General features: G+C 38.5%; 1 protein-coding gene across 3 annotated transcripts in view; it reads left to right on the top strand.

The window, feature by feature from the left end:
• Positions 1-13,673, top strand: part of arap2.S (ArfGAP with RhoGAP domain, ankyrin repeat and PH domain 2 S homeolog) — a 144,750-nt gene that overhangs the window by 23,600 nt on the left and 107,477 nt on the right. For all 3 annotated transcript variants that reach the window (XM_041579417.1, XM_018243085.2, XM_018243084.2), the window contains exons 7-9: positions 1,743-1,812; positions 3,162-3,282; positions 6,335-6,507. In XM_041579417.1, coding sequence (XP_041435351.1) covers positions 1,743-1,812; positions 3,162-3,282; positions 6,335-6,507 — 364 coding nt within the window. The remainder of the gene's footprint in view (positions 1-1,742; positions 1,813-3,161; positions 3,283-6,334; positions 6,508-13,673) is intronic.

Here is a 13,673-nt window from a genome sequence, read left to right as displayed (position 1 = left end):
TCATTAAATAGAGAGGTGAAGAACAGACAGGACCGGGCCGCGCCGCACAGGCGCCCAAGGCGTGCTCGCGTGCGCATGCGCAAGAAAGCGGTAGTTTTTACTTTTTTTGCGCTTCTGCGCATGCGCAAATTGCCGACAAATACATTCGGGCGCATGCGCAGGAGCGCAAGAAGAAGTAAAGACCACACAGAGTCGGGCACCGGACTGGGGGTAGGCGACAGAGGAGGTGCGTGCCTGTCGCCCCCCCAGCTTTGCGCCCTAGGCACGTGCCTACTCTGCCTACCCCTAGTTCTGGCCCTGAGAACAGAGGAGAGCAAAAGAACAGTAACAGAAAGTGCTGAGGCATGAAGGGAACAAGAGGGGAGACAGCCCATAGACTATAACAGATAGTAAAAAAAAAGTCACAAGATTTGAAAAAAAAAAAAAAAAAGAAAACATATCGACTTAATGCATTTGGACAATTTTTCTCCTTTTTAGCACATTTTTGGTGAAGTGAAACAGGTCAGATTCCCCTATCACTAGTAGAGGGGAAAGATTAATGAAGGGAAGGAATGCTGCGCATGGGACGGACAGCATTTAAGGGCAGAGAAGCAACTAGAGGGTGGAATTGTGCAACAATATGAAAAAGAAGTGAGAAGCCCCTGGTACAAATACTGTTGGTTACAATGGACAAAGTAACCCCTAATTAGAATTGAAAAAGTTAGTAGTGATAGTAGTCACCTCCTGGGCTGCAGCCTTGTGTTTTTAAATGATCACATCATTTCTCTGTGACTTCTAATATGTTTATAAATTACTGCGGGGGGGTATATTCTACAATATTTACAGTCCCATCAAGTATGAAAACTGATCAAGACTAGCATAGTATTAATGTATTATGTAAGAGGTACCGCAGCCTTATGTGCGTGAGTATCTCCGCTTTGGTAGCTATAGCCCTCCCTAATTCTGTTAAATTGTATTTTTAATATAATGGAATTCATCTCTACAGTAGCTACATAGTTCTCTGTTGCAAGTTAAAGATGTAATTGGACAATTTATTTTATTTTTCTCAAATTCTAGGCTCAAGCTGCCTTTGTTATATTTCATTGGTAAACACATCAGTTTTTAAGCTTCTGGCTCCACCTCATATGCTTGAAAATAAATATATGAAAATATATCATCCCTGTAGTCAGGGATACTTGTGCGGCAAGCAGGTTAGAGATAATAGGAATACGGTTATGGGACCTATTATCCATAAGGCTTTGGGCCTGGGGTTTCCTGGATAAGGGATCTTTCATTAATTAGGATATCAATGGTATTGATGAACCTTAGTAACTAAGTAACCTATGATCCTACAAGAATAATATTTTACTCTTTACTTTTGAAAATCAGCTAATGTTGCAACAACCTAATATAACCTAATATAACTAACATGGTTTAGCATGAATTTCTACATGAGCACATGCACACACCTTCAGGAGTGAATGATCTAATTGATATTCTCATTTAGGCTTATGGTTAAATTCACACTTTGAAATGTCATAAGATTAAGAAAATACTAAGTAATATACATTTATTTATATATATACTTTCTGTATATCATCAGTTGCACTACAATGCTTCCCATTTGTTTTCAATATGATTATGTTTAATATACACAATATATATAAATATATACACACACACACACACACACACACACACATATATAATATCTACTCGAAATGCACTTAACACATGACATCAATAATGAATCTGTTTTTCAGAAGTTGCATGTTTCAGAAGAGATGGGTAAAAGTTGACGGAATGCATCTTTCTTACTATAGCAATAACCGGGTAAGGAAAGGTAACTTCTTCCTTTGTAATATATTGATGGAAAAAAATTGTCTTTATCTTGAGCCTTCTGTAAACAATGAGCAAGTTAAGGCTTCTTTCAATGCTTCTGTCTGACACATACATCTTATATAAAACTATCGCCTTCTGAATGCTTACAAACGTTATCTATTTCTTATAGTTATCTTACTAAAGTACAATGGTGTCAGTGGGTGCAGGCAATACTTCCAACAAAGATATGACCTTGGAGTCGTGCATATAAAGCAGCATTTGAATAGGCTATATTAAGACTAAAATTCCTAATAGTTTGTATAGAATAATTAAGAGGGATTTAACTGCTTTGAAACAAAGACTCACCAAAAGAATGTTCAGTCTAAATGTCAATCTGAATATGTATTAAGCTGATGGATATGAATTTATGAAGCCATTGATGTAAATGCAGAAATGTATAGGTAGTTTGTGTTTTAATAGTAATCATGATCAGAAATAATTAAACTAAACACAAGGAAGAAACCAATTGAAGCTGGTCATACATGTAGCCATAACATCATGCAAGACTGATTTCAATGCACAATGTTTTTGGTTGGTTTGAAGATCAGGCAGGTTTGCAAATTGCGTCTGCCAATGCACCATGTTGGCCAATTCATTGTGCATCAAAATATGAAGAGGTGGAGAGCAGTCACAGTTTCTCTTTATTCCTTGTTGTAACAATATTTTGGGCTGTTTACAATAAAAAAGAGAGCCATACTTGCCTTTCTGTCCATTCCAGTTTTGAATGGTAAGGTTACCATGCTGTGTCTGACCCCTTTATGCTCTCTGCCTGCTCGGCTCATTGGTTGCTTGCTTGGTCCATGCATGACTACCTTGAGTCAGAAAAAAATAATTGAGTCATTTGACCTAAATGATGGACTGATAAGGATTCAGTTGTTTTCAAGTGGGCTGGGGTGTTCATTGGATGGTGTTCATAAAGAGGCTGTGAACCAGTGTCTTCTGGCCAGGCAGCTCTGTTGAGGTTATTTTACATGTTCATTTTGTTAAATGTTTTGCTTAATACTGTCACTCCTTGTAAGCCTTTGTAGGAATTCTGATTCCTTCTGTCCTGGCAGTGGCATGGGGCATCATATGTAATAACTGTTTTCTTGTTGTTCAATGAATGAATTAACAAGATATGGCCTTACTTGCCCAGGTTAGCCATAGTTGCCTAAAATTGTGATGGGACTGTGGACAGGTCAGGTCTCTGATATGGTCATTGGTGATTATGAGGCAGTCTCCAAACTCAAATGTTTAGCATTAAATAAGCAACACAAATATTGACTATAGAATACCCTCATGTTCTATCTTTTTTATTTCAGGATATGTTTTCGAAGGGCAAAATTTCTCTTTCTGCCATAATAACACTGAACAAAATGGGAGAAAACAAATTTGAAGTGGTCACTATACAAAGGACGTTTGTGTTTCGTGCAGAGAAGGAAGGTGAGGGTTGGGTTGTGATTTCATACAGTGATTAAGAAATGTAACGAGATGGCACAGTTCATCTACTAAATATAATGAACGAGAGGCTGAGTTAAGCTGGTGGCCACACAAATTTTCTCATGATGCATTTTTAAGGATCCATGAGTATCGGTAAGCTCTGTTTGATTAAATCACTGCTGGACTGTAATTATTCTCAGATGTCACATTAGGGGGCCAATTCATTAACTTCGAGTGAAGGAATAGAAGAAAAAAAACTTCGAATTTCGAAGTGTTTTTTTGGCTACTTCGACCATCGAATGGGCTACTTCGACCTTCGACTACGACTTCGAATCGAAGGATCGTTCGACTATTCGACCATTCGATAGTCGAAGTACTGTCTCTTTAAGAAAAAACTTCGACCCCCTAGTTCGCCACCTAAAAGCTACCGAACCCAATGTTAGCCTATGGGGAAGGTCCCCATAGGCTTTCTAACAATTTTTTGGTTGAAGGAAAATCGTTCGATCGATTTTTCCTTTGATCGTTCGATCGAACGAATTGCGGTAAATCCTTCGACTTCGATATTTGAAGTCGAAGGATTTTATTTTGACAGTCGAATATCGAGGGTTAATTATCCCTCGATATTTGACCCTAAGTAAATGTGCCCCTTAAAGTGATACTGATACTAAGGGGCCCATTTACTCATGATGCATTTTTAAGGATCCATGAGTATCTGTAACCTCTGTTTGATTAAATCACTGCTGGACTGTAATTATTCTCAGATGTCACATTAGGGGACCAATTCATTAACTTCAAGTGAAGGAATAGAAGAAAAAAAACTTCGAATGTCGAAGTGTTTTTTTGGCTACTTCGACCATCGAATGGGCTACTTCGACCTTCGACTACGACTTCGACTTCGAATCGAAGGATTCAAACTAAAAATCGTTCGACTATTCGACCATTCGATAGTCGAAGTTCTGTCTCTTTAAGAAAAAACTTCGACCCCCCTAGTTCGCCACCTAAAAGCTACCGAACCCAATGTTAGCCTATGGGTCCTAACTTTTTTTGGTCGAAGGATAATCCTTCAATCGTTGGATTAAAATCCTTCGAATTGTTCAATTTAATTGAAGGATTATTCCTTGGATCGTGCGATCGAAGTATTTGCGCAAAATCCTTCGACTTCGATATTCGAAGTCGAAGGATATTCATTCCCAGTTGAATATCGAGGGTTAATTAACCCTCGATATTCGACCCTTGATGAATTTGCCCCTAGGAGTCTGACAGAAGAACTCAGTCAGGAGCCTGCCCAGTCTGATCAGTTTGGACTTTTCAGATGTATGAGATATGGCTTTACAAGTTTAAATATTCAGCAGGGAAGCCAACATGAACAAAACTCAAAAAGTAGGAAGGAATCAAATTAGGAGAGTTAATGGAGAGGATATAATTCCCTTCCAAAGAACCCTGGAAATCAGAGAATGGAGGGGTTTATTGACATATGAAAAACAAAATTTGCTTTTGAAGTTTCAAAAATAAATTCATTTTATTTACTGAAACATAAATGATTCATCATATTGAGAGGAAACTATGATAGTCTGCCTTTGGCTTGCAGGAACTTTTTCTCTACCCCCTATCCCCCCTATATACACACTACCCATCATAGATTCCAGTGGAACAAGGTGAGGAAAGGTTAAATGACTTTGCCAGCCCAAGGGGGTGGGGAAGAGACCATTGTGGTTTCTTCTCAATCTGTGAAATTCTGTACATCTGCAAAGTCATATGACTGATCTCCTGTGAAAAGGAGGGGAATTTGTTCTACTTTAAATTCCCTTAAATTCTCTATTGCTCTTCATCTGCTTTGGACACTATTACTTTGCCACTTTTGTATTTTGAGGTTTATAGAAAAATAAATATCGATAATTTTTCTAGCATAGTAATTGATGTTGATAAAAGACATCCATCAGCAGTGTATCCAATCATTAAGCAAGGATTGCATAACCTTTTCTAAAAGACATATTTATCAAGGGTCAAATTTCGAATTTAAAAAACTTCGAAATTCAAATTAAAAAAGACCAACCGAAATTAAGTCAAAGGTTTTTTTGGTCAAATAGGTCAGTTTTCAATCGAATAGGTCCGTATTCGGCCATATTCGGATTGTACAAATCGAAGGAACAGCGTATTCGTTTGAATTTGATACAACGTTTTTCCCAAAAAAAACTTAGATTTGACCAATTGACTCCAAATAGGTTCTAGGAGGTCCCCATAGGCTAAAACAGCAATTCGGCAGGTTTTAGATGGCCAATGGTCAGTACATGATAAATTTCGATTAATAGCTAGTCAAAGTACACAAAAAATAGCATAAAATTCTAATTTTTTTCATTCGAAAATTCACCTCGACCTTTGATAAATCTGCCCCTGTATGTCCTATCACTAAGCCAACACTGGGGCTCATTTATAAATATTGGGCAAATTTGCACCTGGGCAGTAACCCATAGCAACCAATCAGCTATTAGCTTTTTTCAGCCAGTTGCAAGTTCAACACTGAAAGCAATCATCTGATTGGTTGAAATAGGTTACGCCTAGGTGCAAATTTGCCCAGTGTTTATAAATAACCCCCACTGTGTCTAATAACAACAGTTTGGTTTAATGTGATACAATTTGGTGACCTTTGTTATTTGATTTTTACACTTGGAGGCACATTTATCAAAGGTCAAATTTCGAATTCATGTGAGTTTTTAAAAACTCCCCTAAACTCCCATAAATTCAAAATTCGACCAATCGACATTTATTAATATAATCTAATTTTTTCAAACTCATGTGAATGAAATCAACCCGAAAACTCGAATAGAATTTGAATCGAATTCGATTTGGGTTTTTTCTCTGAAAAAAACTAGAATGTCAGGACAGTTTTGAAAAAAATAAGAAAATTCAAATTTTCAATTCGATCCTTGATAAATCTTCCCCTTAGAGTAGTGCAAGTTTGCGTTTCCATTTCATGTGGACTGGGTATTTCTTTGTAAGTATATTTCACCTGAATATTCATTTTAATTGCTGTTATTTGCTTGAAATCCTATCCTAGAGGACAGAGATGACTGGATTGGCACACTGCAGAGTGATTCAAAATCTGAGCCTTATGAGTTCCCAGGTCTCAGTATGACTGAGAAAAATGGATACCTTGAGCTGAAAGGTTATAAAAATAAAATCTTCACTGTGATAAATGGAAGCAAATTATGGTTCAGTAAAAACAAACAGGTAAGGCTTTAATCCTATTTCAGATCATGCCTTTCAAAAGTTGGTGGGGGGTAGGGTTGTCACCTTTCTGCGGTACACGATCCGTGCAGGGGGCAGAGCAATGATGTCAGTGGGGCGGGCCAGTGACGTTGTGGGTGGAGCAAGAGACGTCTTGGGGTAGGGCTATGGTGTGGTGATAAGCGATTGGTTGATCACCATGTCAGCCAAATATGGAAAACTGGGCAGACTGATCTGGGCAGCCCTGGTCAGATCCGGACAGGAGGCAACCCAGAAATCTCTGAACTACAGGAAGGCCAATTCCTATAGACTCCATTTTATTCAGATAATCCAAATGTTTAAAAATGTCCCTTGTCTCTTTAATTATAAAACAGAACCTTCAACTTGAGTCCAACTAGTAGGGTTGGACTGGGCCAGGGGGGCACTGGGAAAAATCCCAGTGGGCCCCATGCCCCCCCCCGTCCCAGACCTGCTCTCCCATTGGAATTATGTGGGCCTTTGCTCCCCCAAATAGCAGGAGCAAGAGGTAAGCGGTGCATTGCAGGGAGGTGGGGGTTGCATTTCTAGGAGCTGGGGTGGTGGGACACCCCAGTCTGACACTGCCAACTAAGATATAATTGATCCTTATTTGAGTAATGGGTTAAATTAATGTTGAAAGTATTAAATGTCCAATAACACTTATTATTCTATTCTTCACTTTTCTGTAAATGTCTAGAAACATATATTGGTATAATATATTTTGGTATAAGATTTTATGTTCTTAGAATTTTTCTTCTTTGCCTCTTTGTGTTCATTCATGACATCATAATGTATAATGTGATATAGAGTATGTCTGTATCTGATGATGCTGTGTTGCACCTAAACTCACAGCTGATTAATGAAAGTGGGAAACTGCAAATTGTAGCTCTAAAAATATTATAGAAGCACACGGAGTGGTTAAGGACAGGCTCCTTGCGAGAATGCTCCAGTTTTGCGCTGAGATCCCCCTGCCACTTTTTTCATGTTCATCAGGGAGATATTTTCCACCAGAATACAGCAGTGGTCAAAGCACCCCATAATAAATTCACCTGGCATGAATTTGCAGCGAATTTCAACGTTTCACCACCAACGAATAAATTAGTGAATCTCCCGCAAAAATTCAGCGGTGAAAATTTGTCGGCGTCAATTTCTGATTTTCATGATTTTTTCGTGAAAATGTTAGATTTTCACTATTTTTTTGTGAAAACGTTCGAATTTTACATTTTTTTTGTGATACCGTTCGAATTCCATGATTTTTTTCCCAAAACGTTTGAATTTCAAGATTTTTTCATGAACTTTCCGATTTCACTATTTTTTGCGAATCTTTAGCCATTTTGCGAATTTTGCGGGAAATTCACAATTTTTTTTGGCGAACCGAAAAGGGAGAAATTCGCCCATCACTAATTGTGATAGGATCACACTGCCTGAAGTGTGCTTTGTGTTTAAAGCTCCACAGATACCTGTACAGGTATGAGATTTGTCATCCAGAAAGTTTCGAATTAAGGGAAGGCCATCTCCCATAGACTCCATCTTATACAGATAATTCACATTTTAACAAATACTTTCTTTTTTCTCTGTAATAATAAAACTATATCTACTTCTTGATTCCAGCTATGGTATAATTAATCTTCATTGTAGGCAAAACAATCCTATTGTGTTTATTTAGCATTTTAATGATTTTCTTGTAGTAGAATCAAGACACAAAGATAAAAATTATGGAAAGACCCCTTATTCGGAAATCCTCAGGTTAAAAGCATTCTGGATAACAGGTCCCATACATGTACTGAGCATCAATAGATAAACTAGGCCACTTGGGTTAATCTGTAGGAGGATGTATGCGCCACATTCTGTCAACCAGATATGCTCAATAACTGACCCTCATTTTAGTGGACAGTCCTTAGTTTTGGTTCCCCTCCCATGGAAGTGTGCCATGGATATTTCTCCACTATTGTGCTGCACATTTTAAACAGGAAAAAACCTGCAGCATGCTTTACTACAACTCCCTACATTATAGCAATATTTATTGTACACCCTCTTTCTAATAAACAATAGTAGTAATATATGAGGTTTAAGAATTGTAGCTGGTTGTAGCATGAGGGTCTCTTTAAAGCTGGAATTGGAGAATTATACCATTAACCGGATGGACAAAGTAATGTGTATGTTCTTTTAGTTTTGGGATTTAAATGCCGGAATCGCACAGCCGCACGGGGGCAACCGATTTAATATATTTATTGAGGTTTTTTTTAAAAAAAAATGTTTCCTTTACTGCCTGAGAAAATCTCAAGTGTAACAATAAAAAGCACTAGAGGGCAATGTTGCCTTTGAAAAGAGCACCATGCAAAGCAAGTGAGTAACAAAACAGGGAATACACAAAGGGATGAGCTAATACTGTTCTTATATTGGCACTCACATCCATGCTAGAACTAGTCCCATTGTGATTTATAGAGCTTTATTATGACTGCAGTGCTAAAACTTACCTAGTGTTAAAATAAGAACACATCATACTGAATTCTATTAACTCTAGCAAAGAAAGGGGGGGGGGGGGGTAGAAAAAGCGGCTCTTTATATTGTGTTTTGCTAAGAGTTTCTGAAAGAGCTCTCATGAAATGTGATGCACCGCTTGGTATAGTTGCACTTACAGCTTCCAGTTTTTCTCTCTTTCTTTTTTTTTTACCATGTAATTAATGTATATTTAGACTGTAGAAGACAATGTATAGTGTGCTGATGGATAGAACGCTAAGCATTGTATGTACAATTGTTTAATAATGCTAATTCAATCAAATTAATTGCTTCAGAGCCGATCTGTTATATATATATATATATATATATATATATAACAGACAAGGGAAAGTTGTGCTCACCACTATTTTTTAAACCATAGGTGGGGATGCAATGAGGCTGTAACCAAAAAATATACAAGAGGTCCTCTGCACTCAAATATATTTAAGATATTGAGACATTTTGTGCATTAAGCTTCTAAAAATGCCTTACCCTTTAAACAAAACAGGGATTGTTTGTCCATATATTGCAATATATTTAAGCTGGCCAACTACGTCAAAGTCATCCCATATCTGGCCAGTCCTATGCTCAATTTTCATCTGATTCATTAAGAATTCTATTGCTTCATTATACATTTTACACAGGGACTTTACCTACAACCTTCTATGCTGCTTTCAAAGTAAAACTCCCAAACTTGGCTGCCATTTTATCAGACACCAGTGGGATCACCCGACTATAGCTGGGAGGGGTGGGAGCTACAACCTGGAGCTGGTCACTACTCCTGTATAACTATAACAAACAAGGGAAAGTTGTGCTCACCACTAATTTTTAAAACATTAAGCGGGGGTGCAATGAGGCTGTGATCACAAAATTCCTCTGAGGTCCTCTGCACTCAACCCATTATCAATACATTTAAGACAATGAGACATTTCTCAGTTTAATAATATAAGCAGGTAGATGCTGGTGCACACAGAGAATTTTTCTTCAAAATTAATCTTTATTGAATAAAAGTTTTCAGTCCTCACCAGGACCTTTATTTTGATATCCCAGATGAGGACCGATATGTTGATTCAATAACCATTAGGCTACTGTGCACAATGGTGGCACAGGTCTTGACACTAAAGCTATCCTCCAATAAACCTACTTTCATATCTGCTTCTTATTTTGTGGCTGTCTGCTTCCCTTGAGCTGTTAACCTGCACCTGCTTCCGACACGTAGAGTTTCAATAATCAATAATTACAAAATCCTACATCCTTAACCCAATGTTTATGATCAACTAGCTAAACCAAATGTGCCTGTCACGAATCGGCACCCAGAATCGAGAACCAGTGCTAAGCTCCCTGGTCTCGGCTCTTGCTTCCGCCTTTAACAGCCGCCATTCACCTCGGGGGGGAGCCCTCGGCTAATTGGATGCCGTCACGTCTTATTGAGAGAGGAGCCAAGCGAGGTTTCTGGATGAGCAGAGGGGCATGATCATTAAGCAAAGTTTTTGGGCAGAACAGGCACAGGTCAGGTTAAAGAATATCAGGATAATCCGGAATAGCACCCAGGAACGCACAAAGGTGAACCAATAACGAGCAATGATCACAGCGCCAGAGTCACATTTGAATTTCACGCCATTGTGGGGTGACACAATCACGCCAGCGTGCCCTCTGGACCACCAGGGTGACTGCCCCTTACAGTGCCCACCGACATGCCTTTAATAGACTAGCAATGTCCAGCTTTCAGCTATAGCTTTTAGCATACCTTTCAGAAAGTTCTAGGCGCTATAGCTTATTGCAGCAGGTACCAAAGCCTTTAGTTTTAATTAATCTAGAACACAATTATAATCTCCCCATCCTAGACAAGCACCGGGGCAGACCCCAGCAACCGAAATCTTTGGGGCACCAGTTATGGTGGACCACACTGCACTGGGCATGCTGGCTGGAGGGGTATGCAGAGTGCAGGCAGTTTAAAGGCACTGGGGGTTTGCAGCAGTGGTGGCCTGGATGACTTCAACAACTGGTGTGGTGAGCCCTTGAGGTCACAGTTTCCATTGAGCCCAGAACAGTTGCCAGTATGATGATATCTCCCCAGGGATATGTAATCTGGAGCATGTGCAGTTGAAGTCATGTCTGGATTGTCTTCTACTGCACCTGCTTCTGGTAAAAGATTGCTGGGAGGAGAACACCAACAATCTGAGATATGCCCATCAACCTCTCTGCACTATTCTGCTTTTTATGAACCAGTAATCAGCTATTAGGGGTTCATAGTAATACAGTTAGGAAGGGTAGAAGGAGGCATCTGGAGGTCCAAAGGCCTGTATGTATATTTAGTGGTTTGTAAATTAAAAAAAAAAACTGTTGAGTGCTGTATTTCACTGAAAAGCACTAAAAATATGATGAGGGCCAACAGATAAAGTATTTTAAGAACACAAAGTGAGCAGGGGCTGAATTGGATATAAGCTTTCGTTTTAACTTTGGTTGTATGTTTGTTTATATGATCAGAGAACAGAGCTGACTAGCCATATACTGGTCATTAATTCACTTTGCTGCTGAGTAACTGTAATATATCACATTATTACTTCTACTTGGCAAATTATATAGAATTACAGTGCAATGTACAGATGAAACTAGACTTATTCTACCATTTGTCACAGTGTGCAAGTAATCTCGTTAGCTACTTCCAGAAACAACACTGAGGGAAGAAAAACCTAGAGTGTGAGATATTATCCTGAAATGTCTTTTGGAAAATATTCTGCAGCAGAACAGTGGATGACTCCATCTGTAATTACAGTATTATTAGCCTTTCTGTGAGAATGATTATTTATGGAGGTTATGTTCATTATATATTGTCTACCCCAAGAGATGAGAGGAGGTACGAGGATACAGTATGCGGTTACAACAAAATGTGTACCTTATAATGTGCGTGGGTCTGCTTTGTATTGTTATGGTTAAACATGCAGAGTGTATTGGTGACCAATGATTGACTATGTGAAGATTTCCTGTAGGCACCTCCCTTTAGGCTGATGGCACCCCAGGAGATTACTTCTCAGCGATGTATCTCCTCTTCTGCACTCCTGTAAATGCTTTCCCACTGCTAATTAAAGTGAATTGCTGGTGGTAAAACCAATGTGTCACTACAATCTTCAGAAGTCCCTTGATGTTGCCTCAATTAAACTTCAAGGGACTTTGGAAGACTGAAGAGAAACATGGGTTTTACCATCAGCGATACCTGGCTGACATGGTACATTGGCAGAGGAAATGTAACAAACCTGGAGCAGACCAATATTGGTGGTTCATAAATATCAGTGAGGGTCGTTGGGACAGCATGCAGCTACTGAAAAACATATGAAACAATTCTATGTATGGCCAGCTTGAGTTGCATAGTTTTGCTCATAAATGAAAACAGGTGTTGCTTGCATTCATTTCATTTCAGCTTTGTCCAATTAGTTTTTTTAATGAGATAAGTGGCCAAATTAATTGATTTGTATGTGGTGTATATATTACTAATTGTTAATTATAGATAATGAGCTATCTTTTACTAACCATATCCTTTTTATATGTTGTATTTGTTGCTTTGCAAAAAAAACCTTTCAAGTAAGGATTATCTTATCAGAAGGGGGAACGCAATAGATCGTTGTCTTTGAAATCTCTATTACCTTGTAATATCTGCTACTATAATGTTACTGCACTCAGTTGTTGATGAACACAGGACTCCCCTATATTATCTGAACATAAAGGCTTCAAGCAGCTCATCCTTCCAGAACATTCCCTTTGTTTCTTATACTTCCTACAAATGCCACTTTGACCAGGGTTTCACTTATCTCCTGACCCACTGTGAAGAGAGCTAGATAGAAAGTCTACCTAATTGAGTGCTGACATTTCTTGAATGGATCTGTTGTTAGTTTGTTGAGAAACCACCAAAATGTGCAGAGTATGCCAAATAGTTTTGCTCAAGACTACTCACTCTTATAGTGTTGGTCAAGTGTCCATGAGGTTGATATATTTTGTTCTAAAAAAAGAGCAAATACCTTATCCCTGACCCTGCACGGCTCATTTATGTCTCACATTATTATCTTCTCCGTTCCTCATCCCAAGAGAAAATTGCTGGAAATTTTTTTTACATAAAGACAAAAAGGAATTTCAATGCAAAAAGTTTGTCTCCAAATAGCAGTCACTCTCATAGTTCTCCCTCCCATTATGCGAGTTACAACTCCTAACATTCTCTTGCAAATCACATCTCTTTTGATAATGCTGGTAGTTGCAGTACAACTGCAAGTATCTGAAGATCCACCATCCCTAGATTAAGGTATTGAGTGGTCCAAACAAATGTGAGCATTTCCAAATGCAAAAAGATTTAACAATGTATTAGGGCATAAGAGTCCTGTGATATTCTCATTGATTAGATATGTGCCAAGGTCTAATAAATGAAAGGTGTCATCTACAAAAACTACTACTCATATTGCTACGCAATAATGGATGCAAATCTGTTACATATTCATTTATATTGGGGCTAATTTATTATAATTTGTGTTTCCTTGAAGCAAGTATAAAAAAACATCGGGAGATGGAAGTAAGTCCATGTTTCCCCCCCAAAGGGGGTTGTGTCAATAGCTGCAACAGTTTTGCAGCAAGTGAATCATACACTTTGCAACTACTGCTTTGCAATG

The sequence above is a fragment of the Xenopus laevis genome, chromosome 1S, assembly GCF_017654675.1.
Source record: "Xenopus laevis strain J_2021 chromosome 1S, Xenopus_laevis_v10.1, whole genome shotgun sequence".
Classification (NCBI taxonomy): domain Eukaryota; kingdom Metazoa; phylum Chordata; class Amphibia; order Anura; family Pipidae; genus Xenopus; species Xenopus laevis.
The sequence above is the reverse complement of the archived record's forward strand: the minus strand, read 5'-3'. Positions and strand labels throughout refer to the sequence as shown.